Here is a 14,670-nt window from a genome sequence, read left to right as displayed (position 1 = left end):
CAACAGATCCAACACACATCCATACATTTAAAATAAAGCGCAATGACAGATACGTTTCAATGTGCTGCAATGTGGGCCCATGTCAGCCTGATATACCTTACCCAAAAACTGAGGGGAGATCATTCCAGAAACAGTGGTTTTCTGCTAATGTGTGGCTGGTTTTCCACATATGCAAAAAGTGCCCTTTTTTCCCCCTGGAGCACTTGCCCCCCAAAATGTCTGTGCACGCCACTGCTTGTAAATTATTTATCAGATATTTGATTAACTCAATTACATATTAATGAATGCAAAGTAAGACTTTTCACTTATAATGTGTGACAGCGGTCGTTCTGGTGACCCAAAGGTTGGTCATAAGCATAATGAAGCTCGCTCATCTCATCTACAGCGAATAAACACGCAGGCGCCCCAACACGATGAGATGCTGCCCTCTAGCGTCAGTGCGCCAAACTGCTAAGACCAGCTCTACATGGCGTCCTTCCACCATTCATTGCACCATATATACTTAGTTACTTTATTCTTCATCTTATTCTTCCTGTGATGTTTTAAAAAGTACATCCGAAGGATTAAGTAATATTTCAAAGTTATGCAGAAGTATTTGTATTAGCATTAATATAATCAATCATGATCATATTAACGCCCATTTAAGTTTTTAATGATAAACCTTAAAATCGTTGGATACAAACCGTTGTAGAAACAGCCATTCTGCAGTTCTCCAGTTTCCCAACAATGCAAATCTAACTCGCAACAAATGCAAATGTCCAAACGCGCCTGTTTCTCCGAAACCTCACTCACCGCGACAACCCATTTAGACGACACAGGAAATGTGAGAGAGCACATTACTTTATCCAGAAGGATGGCAGCTTTCAAAACGGTAGTTATTGGACATAAGTCCGACTCTAAACATGTTCGACCGAGGCTATGACACTTGTTCTAATTATGTGTTTATTATCAGAATCTTGGCTTGTTTTGGTGTTTGAATAGAAATTTTACGAAATGGCTTTCCCCGTGCATGCATGGACTTCCGTGGCCATTTATTTGCGTAGGTCCCAGACTATTTACGCTGAAAACACTTGTCTTGCTCTATCCCAGTTGTAATAGGTTAAAGAAGGCATCCTGGACATGCCGCTTAGAATTTAATTTAATATAAATTTTGAATATTCTATCTAATTTTATACACACACTTTTGTCATATATATAAAATTTCATTAATTTTTTCACAGTTGGCCACCCGGTGTCACTGTTTTGTAAATATTAGTTAAGTCATTCAAAGGCCAATTGCGACGCTTTCGCTTATTTTTCTTCAAAGTTATCCGAGAAAACAGTAGCATTTGTTGCCAACGTTGCCATAGCTGAAGCACAGCCACACTTTATTTATTCCCTGTCCGAAGTACACACCGAACCCATCACATGGCCTACCTGCAAGCCGCAGCTGCACTGACTCAAAATGTGGGCTGTGGATAAACACTAAGGCACCAATCACAGAGCAGAGAGCCAGCGGCGGCTCTCCCTATTGGACTAAACGGAAGTCCATCAGGACTGTCGAGCCCGGAGAAGCAGCGGTGAGCACTCGGCACTGGCTGGCTGCACCGCAGAAGATGTGAAGAAATATTTGCCATGCCACTAAAACGGGTAAGTAAGTATTTATCTTTTAGCATCTGCTTCAACCCTCAGCAGGTGCTGTTGGTTGTAGCGCACTTTCAGCTTCTGGTTAACGATAATTAAACGTCACCGAAGCTCTTATGAAGAAGATTCGCTTTAAAAAAAATGTAATTCAAGATAATTAAAATTCTAATTTAACTAAATGTTCGCTGGTTTTCACTTGTAAGTGGGCAGCTGTAACCCGAAAGCCTTCAGGGCAGTGTAGTTACGCTGCCATCTTAACACTCGTGTTTTCCTGCAAGGTGACAGTAACCCATCGGATTATAATATCATATAAACTGCTGAGACATGAGGCGACATGCGGGGGCGAGCCTGTGGAAGCCTGTTTTGCTTGTAAACATCTTTGCTGGCCGCCTGCTCGGGGCTCGGCGTGTGTCGTCACCTTGTGTGACACTAGCAAGGCTTTTTCTTTTTTTTTTTAAATGCGGCAGCTTGTGAAATGTTGATGAACTGCGGTTTAAAAATGTTTCATCCACTTACACAACAATGGACAGGAGGATGGAGGTGGAGCTGGGGTTAGGAGCTTTCTTCTTAAATGCATGATTGCTGGATTGTGTCCAGCTTTTAATGTGACATTGAAATATGGAAGCTTCCTGTTTGTGAAAGGACTGTTGTGATGTAGCCTACCCTAGCAGTGCCCCGTCTCAGATTAAAGGCTTTCATTTAGTTAAAGCTTTATCCTAAAGAAGAAAATAAAGTGTGGTATGTGGAGGTAATGTGTGTCTTTAGCAGGACAGGTATGTTACTTGAACATAAAGTGTCCATCCAAAAGCAGATTTATCACTCTGTGCTACTTTCTTTCTGACAGAATCTGGACAGACCAAGTGATGAATAGCCAGAGATCCTCCTCTGCAGTCCGAGCTGAGTCCGTCCGCATACTCACAGTGCTTGAGTGATTAATATGGCACCCATCATGCAGGGCACCCACACTATATTGCTTCTGTATGCACCCATCCATGAGCTAAGCAACATCAGCCGTTATTTCCCCAAGAGGCGGGCCCCAAGTTTCGAGTACAAGAGCCGCGCCCCTCGTTCAGACAAGGCTGGTAATGACTGTGACCGAGGAAAGGAGGATCTTGCAGTGTCCAAACAAAGAGGCCAGTCTTCTGACTTTCCAGGCGAACTGCTCACCTCCCAGAAGGCAACAAAGAAAGCAGTTGCAGAGCTCTGCTGGCTGGTGGCGGAGCACCACCAGTTGCTGGCGCAGTTGTTATCACTGTGTAAGGATTGCAGGAACAAAGTCAGGATGGGTAACCAGGAGGGGAAACTCCAGGAGTACATGGAGGGTCAAGACGTTCATCTTGGCAGTCAGGTTCTCAGCGGCAGCATCTACTCCCTTAATCAGTCTCCAGAGCAGACGCGAGGTGTGGCTAAAAGTAAAAAGATGAAGAAGTTAGGGGGGAAGAAGCTTGACAGCGCAGAGAATTTCCTGCACAGTAAGATGAAGAAGAAAACTCCAGGTGGAGAGCCGTGTCTTGAGCTTCCAGCTGAGAAAAGTTTGTCTATATGTGCCGATTTGGAAGTGGAGCAGATGCCAGGTACCAAGGCCTCTGGCCATGTGTCTGAGAGCCCAATCGTTGGCTCTTGTGTCTGTCCGATCAGTAACCCCATCCTGCCAGTGGAGGAACCCTTCCAGATCACCCGTGAGGGCTGGGACTTCATGGAGGACAATCGCACATTTGACCCCGACATGGATTTTTGTTTCTCAGAGTGTGACGGAGAACTGGGTTACCAGTCATCTTCTTGCAGCCTAATGGAGGGTCTGACCCGGCGAGAAAGTGGGAGTAACCTTAGGCCGCTTAAAAGATTTGATTCTCCGGTTGACATGGTAGTTGAGGATGCATCAGCAATCAAGTCAGCTCAACAGCTTTATAGTGAAATCAACCAGAGGAATGTTGGAGTCAGGGTTGTTGCCAGAGTGCAGGATGTAGAAGGGAGGGTGCAACATGTTAGTCACACAAGTCCAGACGGGGCTGTGCCACACCCTGAATCTAGCAAAGGCCAACAAGGCTATAAAGAGTGGAGAGGGCCAAACAGGGTCAGGGGGGAAAAGTCATGTAACAAACTCTCTGAGGGGCTGCGACTGCCCCTGTACAATACCACTGAGCCCTTGCCCAAATCCCACAAAAATAGCCCCTCTTCCCCTTCCCTCGCTGGAGTGTTCAGCACCTCCTTCCCAGCCTCCAACAGCCTCCAGAGCATGTCCCCAGTCCTGTCCCCTCTGTCTTCCAAACAGGAAAGCCCGCAACTCAATCACCGCATTGTACTCCTTTCAGATAAGGACACTGACCCTGATCAAGACAGCTCCAGTAACGCAGATGAACCCAAAATCTTCTCTGAGATCATAGACAAAAATGGCAATAAACGGGCCGTCACTCGGCTGGATCTGAACCTCAGCAGGCCGCCGAGCAACTGCAAGTGGAACTCCTCCAGCAATTCCACAACAACAGGTGAGCTGTCAGAAATCAAGCATTTAACGCAGCGATTCATGCTCAGACACCCTGCCTTGATGCAAATGCTTTTACTCGCTCAGTAGTGTAAAACCATTTTTTGTTAGAAGATGCCCTTCGACTGGCGCTGCAGACGCTAATTTCAAAGAGCAGAACAACAAAAAGACACCTTGAAAGGCATTCTTTGTGCATCTGTAGCGGCACATGCAGTGCCTGAGATGTAGGCTGAGTCAATCTGCAGCATTGTAACTGACAAACATCTTCCACACAGAGAGATGTATTTGCCATTCAGGCTGTTATCTAATAAACAGGCCAGGCTCTCTTAGTCCTCTTAGTTTGTGACTGCTGGGTTCTGCTTCGGGATTTGATGTGTGGCCACAAATTAAAACCTCCCCAACAGAGTTGTACAAGGGGCAAGCTGGGCTCGAGAATAGTTTCACTAATGATCTATTTTAACTCTCTCAGCACTGTGGGGAAGATTAGTAAGAGTGTCCTGGATCAAAGGCATAAAGTTGACACAGAGTTCAACCTGAGCAGAGTTCTCATGAGTGTAGTAGTAACTCGAGCATTGCCAATTTGGATCAGGGACTCAGTAGGCAGGAAGGGCTACAGAAAACAGAATGGATTCGGATTTCCTTATTTGTACATCTCATTTCCTCTTGTAATAATCTGTCTTCTTGTATGAGATTCTGACAATGACGGAAATAATGGGATTGAAAACCCACGGCGTTCCCTGTGTAATCTTTGCAAAGCCGTACGTGGTATAAGCTGAGTTCAGTGATGTCAGTGTGACTGACGATTTCTCTCTCTTCCTCCAGCCTGTGTTTAGCTCTGTGGTCATGCTATTCTGTCACCGTTTACCCTCAGTGTGGGTTTCAGCTTTACCTGCTCCAGACTGCACGACCCAAGTTTATGCTGCTTTCAGTGATTCCATCTTATTAAATTTAGTATCTCTGTAACATGGTTAAAGAGCCCATTGAAAATCCTCACTCTAATCTCCAAAAGCAAACAGATGGCCTTCCATTGATTATTTAATGCACTCGTGGACTGCAGGCAATATTTAGCTATTTTTATGTCGGTCTATGCAGCTACTTTGCCCACACTTCAGCGACAGTGCTGAATTTTTTTTTTTAAGGAACTTGGGGTCTTTAAGTTACATCACATACAGGCCAACAATGCTCAGCTCGGTGGCTGATGGGAGAAAAGAGATGAGCTGGAGCCAAACTAAGGGGCAGATAGAGAAATAAATAGTCCAGAATGGCTCATGTGGAAGTGATTAGGATCAACACCCAGTGAAAGGAAGTTGTTTTATGTGCTTCCCTACGTAGCCACAATATAAAATGTATGAAATTTGACTGCCGTTATTTTTCTTTTTTTCCTCATCGGTTTTTATATTTCAAGCAGGTTTCCAAAGTAATATTGAAACCAAGACCTTGCATCATACTGTCCACGTGCTCCACAAGTCCCAAAGCGAAGGCTTTAATTTTAAATGAATTCCCTCTGCTGTTTACTCGATTGCCCTTTTGATAACTGAATACACTTTAGATGTTAACGCAGATAAATGAACATCACAGGGAACAGCCAAAAGGCGCTAAGTGGGTCAGTGTGGAGCCTGGACCTTCATGGTTTGCAAATGTCGAACTAATTATGATCTGGGCTCTTTAATCTGGCCCCTCTTATTGATGCTTTTGTTCTTATTAATGAGTGTGATCATGCGGGTGGTAATTTTAAAGTGACACATTCTGTTGTTTACTTCATGTGCCAATGCTCATGCCCTGCAGTTTGGCTAATGTAATGCCTAATGCATTTACTAAGGTGCAAATTTGCTTTTCTCTGTGTTATCTTGGTGTTGACTTTCACCTCTTAATATTTTAAAAAGTACAATCAGCCCTGATTCAGAAGAAAGTAGACTTTAGCTAGCTTAGCTGTCTGTGATTGGTTGCTGAGGTGGTTTGTAGAGCTTCTGCACTGCATCTGGGCAGAAATGATGAGCTGAGCTCGGACAATGATTTAAGTCTGCATAGAGCTGAGTATAACTACACTTCCAGTCACATCTCAGATATTTTTGTGATCCAGTTCTTGTTATGGCAGTATTGCTAATACATGATTATGCAGCTTTCAGCCTGTTTGGGGATTAATCTTTCTCTATACCCCACTCCCATCTTCAGTTCCCTTCCTCAATTCCTGTGACATATGGCAGCCAATACCATAATCTGATTACCCAATATGTTTTACCAAGGTCATATGAAACTGAGCGCGTATCACTGCTCCTAGCTGTCATTCAACTGGGCATGCATGACCATGCAGCATTGTTACACCCAATGAGGACAAGGGCCAGCTGTTTTCAGATAATGAAGTCTTCCTTGCATAGTTACTTTAAGCTGCATACCACATACAGGGAATCTGGGCACAAAGGTCTGTCTTATAAATTATAACTTGTCTGCTTTAATAAATGACAAGCCCACGCTAACAAGCGTTAGCCATGTTCCATCTTAATGCTTCTTGTTGCTTCTTACCATGTGAAGCTCTAACTGGCTTCCTCCTCAGTGTTTCTGCTATTTTAAAACCAACACTCGCTGGTGGGAGTTGACCAAATTCCCCATCTCCCAATTAGTGGCTTGCCAGGCACAATGAAAAGCACCCAGCTTCAGCAGAGCAATTACTGCATTTCAGTTGTGCAGTGCATGTCTCTGAGCATTGTGTCATGCTACATTTCTGCTTCAGCTCTAAGCCAGGACACTGCAGTAGTCCTCCCAGAGTTTTCTGCTTGTGGCCGTCTTTATGGTCTCTAATGCTGCCAAACCAATCAATCGGACATCCTGATGGCCATGTCCCGCCAATAGCCTGTGTAGAGGGGAGAAAAATGGCCGCGATGGGCAGAAAAGAGACCGGGTGATTTAAGAATCATGAATTTTTCATGATTTATATAAAAGCCAATGATTCTCCTTCTTGGCTAAAAGTGATTGATGGGGGTGGAGGCTGCCAGATGTACTCACCATGCCATATGGCCCAGTTCTTTTTACTATGAATGATAAGGTTAGACTTTAGTGGATAAAATAGGGCACACTGACCAAATCTGTTTTGAGCCTTAAATCAGAATGTGAATTTAAGCTGTTGTGGGCAGATGGAGTATCTGGCTGATCTAATGTCATTCGTTTAAGGCTTTTTAAAATGTGGTTTTAGGGCTTTTTTTGTCTGTTCTGGAGTGCTCAATACAGCTTTCACAGTGCTATCTCTGACCACCGGATGAACAGTTGGCGGAGTGACTGGCAGATAAATCCATCAACCCTGACAACAGCATCCACCTGTCAGGTTCGGACATAAGATTGTCTCTGAGCCACACCGAGCACACACTTATTGTTAAAATCAGAATGCTTACATAACCACATCATCTTCAAATTGCTGCTCTCAGCAGGTTGGTCGTCCGCACCTTTTTGCTTTTTCTTCAGAAACCTCTGATGGTGTCCAAAAGGTGGTGTCAATTCAAGTCTTTGCATTCAGACTTTGTGCTGTGTGTATATTTGGTGCACTTATGTTGTCTTAGGCTTGGGATTATCCAGTTTAGTGCATTATTTATGTCACATTTCATGTGAGCCAGCAGACACAACACACACACACATCTGCAGCCTGTGTTCACTCAGTTATGGACACTGATTCAGTCTTGGCTTTTAGAGCAGCAGGGAAGGAGATTAAATGTAATAAGTGGGCAGCTTTCCTCAGGGATGGTAAACTGTGTGCATGCATGCTAGTAGTATATCAACTCCCCAATTATTAAATGCCTTATTACCTAATGCATCTAAGAGTCCTGCATCAGTATTTGTGTTGTTTATTTCTTTGCAGTGTCTGTGCATTTATTCATATTGCATTTATAGCATACATCAGTGGCATTGGAGCTCCACTGTAGTGTGTCGGCTGGCAGGGAGACAGATGTGTTCTTTCCTCTTCCTGTACAGATGGTAGCAGTGTCGGCCACCTTTACAAATATTGCAATCAAACACTTGTTGGTTGTCAACCAGGTGAAGTGTAACAGTAAACATGAAAGTGTTCAATGTTGTTTTATGGTAAAAAGTATTTTTGGAGACGTGGAGGAATGTAGCAAAAAAAAAGTGATGATGTTTGTGTGTGTTGCAGGTGGATAGTGTTCTGTCCGTTAAACCCTCGTCTATGAAGCAGTAATTATGGGGAGAGCTGGTTTTCATCAGTAGTCTCTTTCCTTGGCTCAGACTGGACTTAAGTCTGCATTTGGAACCATACCAGCCCACAGTCAGCAGTTCCTACTGCGGGACCATGCAGTGCAGCATTATCATAATGAAAAGTTATTAATCTAATCCTACTACCACACACACACACTGCTCTCAGTCCAGTTGGTGGACTGCAGGCATCGCTGCTGTCTCATAATGAATGATTGTGTGTCAGCTCTTTCATATTTCAACGAGGCCTCCCATTTAGTTTTTATGTGTGCGCTCGAATAACTAAATTTAAAAACTTCGGGGATCTTTTCCAGGGGACTTCCAAGTTCTTGGAAATGAGTGCTGCATGTTCTCTTCAAGGTTACTTATCACATACACAAGATAGGGGATGTATTGCTTCCTGCTGGATAGGAATTCACATATATTTCTCACTGTCGATCTCATAATTCTGCCCATGCAGGTCAAGGTGTTGTCTTACAGCTGAAGGAAATTGAGGTCGCCAAGATCTATACCCTCCTCCTCTCTGTGTTCTCTCCTTCTCTCTTTTATTCTTGTCCTGCCTTGTGTGTGTGTGTGTGTGTGTGTGTGTGTGTGTGTGTTATTTTCCTCTTTTAGCTTGCTTGATCAACTCCCTTGAGGTAGTGAATTCATGCATCAAGGCATGATATATCATGTTTCTGTGCACTTGGTAAGAACGTGACACTGGGTTTTTTTTGTTCTGTGTTGGCACTCTCTGCATGGTTCCTGTAGTCAGTACCGAGTTCTGCAGGCTGCTGCTGATTCTGTGTGTGCAGTGCGCCTCTGAGAAGCAAATATTGTCAGCTGGTTTGAAATGCACACAACACTGCACAGAGATGCTGAGTTCCTGCCTGCATTTTAAAATATACGTTGTCTCTTTGTAGATGTTTCTCCATGATCTCATTGCACTGCACAGCCAGCAGAGGGCAGTCTTCCCCAGGTCTTTTATTCTCGCTCCATCAGGTCCTTAGGATGACTGAACACTGGTTTTACACTAATCACACCTACCCACAACTGACTTCACTGCTGCAGTACAGTAGGAATGCTGACTGATCTAATGTTGTCTGCTGCAGGGAATATGCTGTGAATGCACATTAATATTAGTATAGGCTACTCGATTTCTCTAGCCTTTCTCATAATTGGATCAATGTAGTTTTCTGGTGGTGTTGTTGGTGGAGACTGGGCCAAGAGTTGATTTAAAATAGCTGTGTACCCTCCAGTCTGCACATTAGAGGGTCTCACTTGTTGTTTCTTTGATGCTAAGAGATTTCGATGTCTGCTTCCTACCTCTCATCACTGCTGTTTCCCTGAAGGTTACACAGGAAAACAGTCAGAGCTGCTTATTTACCCATCACACATGCGACTGCGCCTGTTTTTCCAATTAATTTGCGGCACGATGTCTTACACAGCTGCGACCATTAACGAAGCCCTGTGGCTGCATGCTTCTTTGTGTCTTCGTAGAAGAGTCCCTCTTGCGTCAGGACGATATTTGGACGCTGGATGGCGATGACCCTCAGGAGACCCTTTCACATGTTCCACGGCCTGATCACCTGGATTTCCTACGCATCACACCTCCCGAGGATGACATTATTGGGGATACTCCATATTATCCCAAGCTGGAATGCACGGTGAGATTTCTTTTTTTTTTTTATTATTTTATAAGCATTTGCACATAGATGCCAATTTATGAGTGATAGTCAAATATGTATATGTTATCAAATATGTGCCAGTATTGGTGTAATATTTCAGTACAGATGATATCGATATTGTTATCTAACATCCGGATCATGAATCCTTACAAATGGGTCATGGATCCAAATTTGTATTGGTACATTTCTTTATTCGTTTCTTACAGAAGCTAACAAAGAAAAAGGTGCTTGAAGTCATTTAGAAATGGTTACATTGCACAGTTTGTCCCGCAGAGCTGCTCCATCATCTAAAATACTCCCAGCATTATGTTTGCAGCACATCCATGCAGAGTGTAGCAGTGCTTTCACAAACCAGTTTTGCAAACGCATTGCTGTGAAGTTAAACAAATTCCTTTTTTTTGTAAAATGCAGCCAAATATCCGTATGAGGTGATGTTGGGCTTTTTGGCTGCTGTTAGTGTATTGTGGCATTTATCAGTGTCAGCGGCTGAAAAGTTGAAAATTGTTAATTTATGTTTTATTATGAAAAAAACATCTCTGATGAGCCTATCGTTTCCAGCCTTCAGTAGAGCTCTGATATACTTGGCAACTCAGAAAAATCCAGTTTCACACTTGACTGTTTCCACATCCAGAACAATGTTCTCCAGCAGTTACCCCCCCACCCCACCCACCGGGGACTCATGGGGATTTGTGTCTACTCTGGCATCTAACCACCTGATCATGAATCCTTAGAAATAGGTCATGAATCCTAATCTGTAGACTACAGTTCTAAACCAAAGCTGAGTGGGAAGCCTTCCACTTGAAACTCTCACATTAAGAGAAATGAAAGTGACTTTCAATTTCAGCCTTGGTATGCTCTTATATGTTCATGTTTTTTTGTTTTTTTTTTTAAGGTAATTGGTGACATTTTCCCATTAAAGAGAAATGGCAACACAAATTATTTTCCTGAGTATGTGAAATATGTAATCCTGTTGAACAGTGTGCGTCAGAACATTATATGTAAAACCTCTGGAGTACTTGAAGTGCTCCAGAGCAGAGACATTCCTGTGGGAGATTATCTGGGTGCGGTTTTAGGTGGGTAGTGTATCAGCTCAAGACATGCATTGTTTACTAATACACCATAACAGATCTGCCTGTGGGCATAATCAGATGGCATACCAGCATAAGGGCACGTTGCATATAATTAGGTCCTGTGTGTTGTTTTGAGTGACAGCATTATGTGTGGCGTGGCTTCATTGTCATTCGGTTTGGTTTATGGTATTAGAAAAACGCACCTCAGCTGTGCATAATGGCTTTTAGTGTGTGTACAGGTGAAAACACAAAGGCAGGGAGGCAGGGACACCACCCAGTTATGTGAATGGGGAAAAGTATTTTTATCTGTAGCGTTTACATGATATTCGGCCTGTAATCGCATATCAGTTCACGTCACAGTGTCTGTCAGTGGGGCTCTTTCTAGCACAGCCAACCCGAGCAGCCTACTGTGGGGTGAAATGCCACTACTCTTACATAAAATAATGCCACAACCACAGAAGCGGTCACTGTTTGTAGTTTTCATAGCGCAGTGCTCGACACTTTACAATGTTACTGTATGTGTACAAACACTTTTTTGCACATATAGATAAACAAGAGAGAGAAAGTCCAGCAGTCTGAAGGAATGCAGGAAGGGGGACCTGTGGTTGCTAAGGAAACAGCAATTTGAACTTTCTACCCCACCACCTGCTGACCTTGATCCAAACCCTATAGAGCGTTTCTAACCAGTTTTAGGCTGACCAACATAGACGGTTCAAAGCCCAGAAAGTTGTTCATTTGTCCTGTTTTCAACTATTTCTACCTTATCACATATTATTAATAGAATGCTAGCATTACCTTGCAGCTAGCACTTTACAGTTTTTAAAAACCTCTTTAGAAACTGTTAACAAAGCTAATATTCCAGTTTGGGTCTAAATTGTCAGCGCTCAGTACACACAGTGTGTCATGCTCGCACTTAAGGTAGGTGAATAAAATCGCATTGCTTTCTTGCCAAATTCGGTCCCATTTATAAGCTGCTAATCATGTTAGCATATTAGCATATTAGAGCTGGCAGTGGTCATGCTGACTAATCTCATCTTTAGCACTTTGCTGCTGTAGTTCACTGCTTAATAGTGTAATCCTAGCTGGACCTCTGCTTCTCTGTACCTGACCACACAGTGACTGTTTTCTGCCTTATCTCACTACCCATAAGGAAGTGAGCATGGGTAATCAGACACCTGTAGAGCAAGGCACTCCTCCCAGTAAGGGAGGGGCCTGAAGGAAGGCATTCCCAGACTGGGTAGAGCAGTGAAGTCTGACAGCGTTTTCTCACACAGCAGCACACACAAGGTTTTGTTTTGTTTGTGAACCAAGACAGATCGACGCAAAAGAAGAGAGTCTCAGCTTGGAAACATTGTTCAAGTCACAGGTTTGGGATTGTACACCAGCACAGCAGAGACTTGTGTCCTGCAGTTTTATGGGAAAATACCTCCCGACTCGCTGAACACTAGGAAATGCTATTGTGAAAGGCAGGTGAACAGTTTTCTCCTGCTGTCCCAGGGAGATTACAGCAGGACATGCTTCCAGCCACTGAACAGATTGACTTCACTTGCAGCGTCATGGGAATCTCGCTCGCAAGGGGGAGACTTGGCTGTACCTCTGAAAACAAAGGCAGTAGACGTCTTTATGTGAAAATAGTAAAGTCCACCACATGGAACCTGTGAGTGTGTCACTAAACAGGATTACAGGATAGTTTTTGTTATTGGCACCCTCCAGGAGAAGGTAAGAGGAGCTGTGGAGTTTTGTCCACACAAAGCCCTTTTGTTCCCAGCCAACGCCAGAGGTGGAATAGGAGAAGCTTGGCTAACTAGAGGTGGGGTGACAAACTTTTTGTGTGACATTTTAAACGGACAGTTTGCTGGAGCGTCTACTTGTGCTGGTTTGCATCTGCTCTTAGTTGGAGTAACAAAAATGGACAGTGCAAGTAGTGACTTATTTGAACAGGGCAAACAGCCCAGTCTCCGAGGTGTCTTGAGCAATTTCTTCACGCGGGATCGCTCTCCCTCTTCGGATGTAGAGTGTGCTGTGCTGGTCTCATTTAAAGAGCTTCCAGATGGGGAGACGTATGACGCTGAGGACAGTCAATCTGTTAACGCTGAGAACAAACTCCAAAGGAGGAAGGATTCGGCTCAGGGTGATGTGACTGCTACCGGTCGTACAGTGCAAAAGGTCGAATCATCAATCAGCGACTCTGGCGAGCAGGTTAAAGCAGCAGCTGAAGCCCCGCTTGACCCAGATCTGGTCCAGGTCACTAGGGTGGAAACGCATAGTGACAATGAAAATGAGGACGACGAAGCGGCTCATGAGGCCAAGAAGTCTACTCTATCGGAGGAGGACGGTAAAAAAGTAGACCAAGAGGACGGAGATGCCAATGAAGCAGCGCTACAAGTGCCCATGTTTAGAACACACAAACGTACAGAGAGATCCCGCGTAGAGGCTATGTTATATTCCAGCAGGTTTGCTGGCAGAAGTATCTCTAAGACAGTTCAGCTTTCTTCACTTTCCAAACAGAGAACAGGCTACACTCCCAAGGAAAGTGCTCCCACAGTGTCTGAGAGTGCAGAACCATTGGTTGCTGGAGATGTGGGAACAGGTGAGAGTGAGGAGTATGATGGAATAGATTGCTCTGAACCAGTTCCCTCAATAATCTCTGGAAATCAGTCTTTGGAATCTGCAGACAGTGATGCTAATGTGGCTTCTCCTACAAAACAGACGGACGGTACACAAGAGGAAGAACCAGCTGAGCAAACGGTTGAACTTCATTCCAGCCAGATATCCTCCTCTGTTCCCTCCAGCCCTGAGACTCATAAAGCCTCGGTCCCAACATCCTCTCCAGAGGAACCCTTGTCGCCATCTTCTCCATCTAAAAAGACTAAAAGTGACAGCCAGGCAGTTTCTGGTCCAGATGCTAAGCTAACAAAAACTCCTAAGACAAGCACATCATCGGCTTCGTCCACCTCATCTCCATCCAGAGGTGCAGAAATCTCTTCACCACTGTCCTTTCAAATGCCTGCTCTATTCAGTGGTTTGCGGGTGCTGAAGAAAGGAGGGGCAGGGGAAGATAGGGAGGTTGTGTCAGAGATCAAGCAGAGGGAGAAGGATTCTGAGCTGGCTCTGCTTAACCTCAAGAAGTCTGTGAACAAAGCCAAGCTCTTCCCTGAACAGAAGACAGGCTCTCCTATGAAAAAGTACACTGAACCTAAATCTATTACAGAAACTAAAAGCACCATAGTGGGACAACTCAGTCATCTGCTTAAGCTGGACAATGATGACCCAAAAAACTCAGTCAATGGGCAGGAGGGAGATTCTTTAGGAAGCAAAAAAGAGTCTGCAGAAGGAGAAGTTGTTTCAGGAGCGAAAACTCCAGAAACTCCAGCTTCCACTCTTGAGAGAAAGACGACCTCAGACGTGGCCTACGAAACCTTCAAAAACCTCCTCGGGCCCAGGACCACCAAAAAGGAGAAGACAGAAGCTGTAGATCTGGAGGCGGTGAAAAAGAAAATAAAAAACGATAAGGAAAACCTGAGGTCGATATTTGAGAGAACCACCAAATCTCCTGGCAAGGAGGTCAAAAGTCCCAAAGAAGCTATTGTATGTAGTTACACAATTATTATATTTTAAGTCACATGTACTGTTG

The 14,670-nt window shown here is 44.1% G+C and overlaps 2 protein-coding genes across 2 annotated transcripts in view; both read left to right on the top strand.

Annotated features, from left to right (window-relative positions):
• Positions 1–1,448: 1,448 nt before the first annotated feature.
• LOC309695997 (formin-1-like) overlaps positions 1,449–14,670 on the top strand; it is a 48,904-nt gene continuing 35,682 nt past the window's right edge. Inside the window, exons 1-3 of the mRNA XM_082517025.1 lie at positions 1,449–1,629; positions 2,468–4,109; positions 9,779–9,945. Coding sequence (XP_082373151.1) covers positions 2,561–4,109; positions 9,779–9,945 — 1,716 coding nt within the window. The 5' untranslated portion in view covers positions 1,449–1,629; positions 2,468–2,560. The remainder of the gene's footprint in view (positions 1,630–2,467; positions 4,110–9,778; positions 9,946–14,670) is intronic.
• LOC309696205 (uncharacterized protein) lies at positions 10,628–14,654 on the top strand (the record flags this gene model as incomplete). Its single annotated transcript, XM_082517365.1, has 1 exon — positions 10,628–14,654. Exon 1 carries the CDS (start codon positions 12,945–12,947, stop codon positions 14,652–14,654), a length of 1,710 nt encoding a protein of 569 aa, XP_082373491.1. The 5' UTR covers positions 10,628–12,944.

The sequence above is a fragment of the Aulonocara stuartgranti genome (assembly GCF_965226115.1).
Source record: "Aulonocara stuartgranti genome assembly, chromosome: 19".
NCBI lineage: Eukaryota > Metazoa > Chordata > Actinopteri > Cichliformes > Cichlidae > Aulonocara > Aulonocara stuartgranti.
The sequence above is the reverse complement of the archived record's forward strand: the minus strand, read 5'-3'. Positions and strand labels throughout refer to the sequence as shown.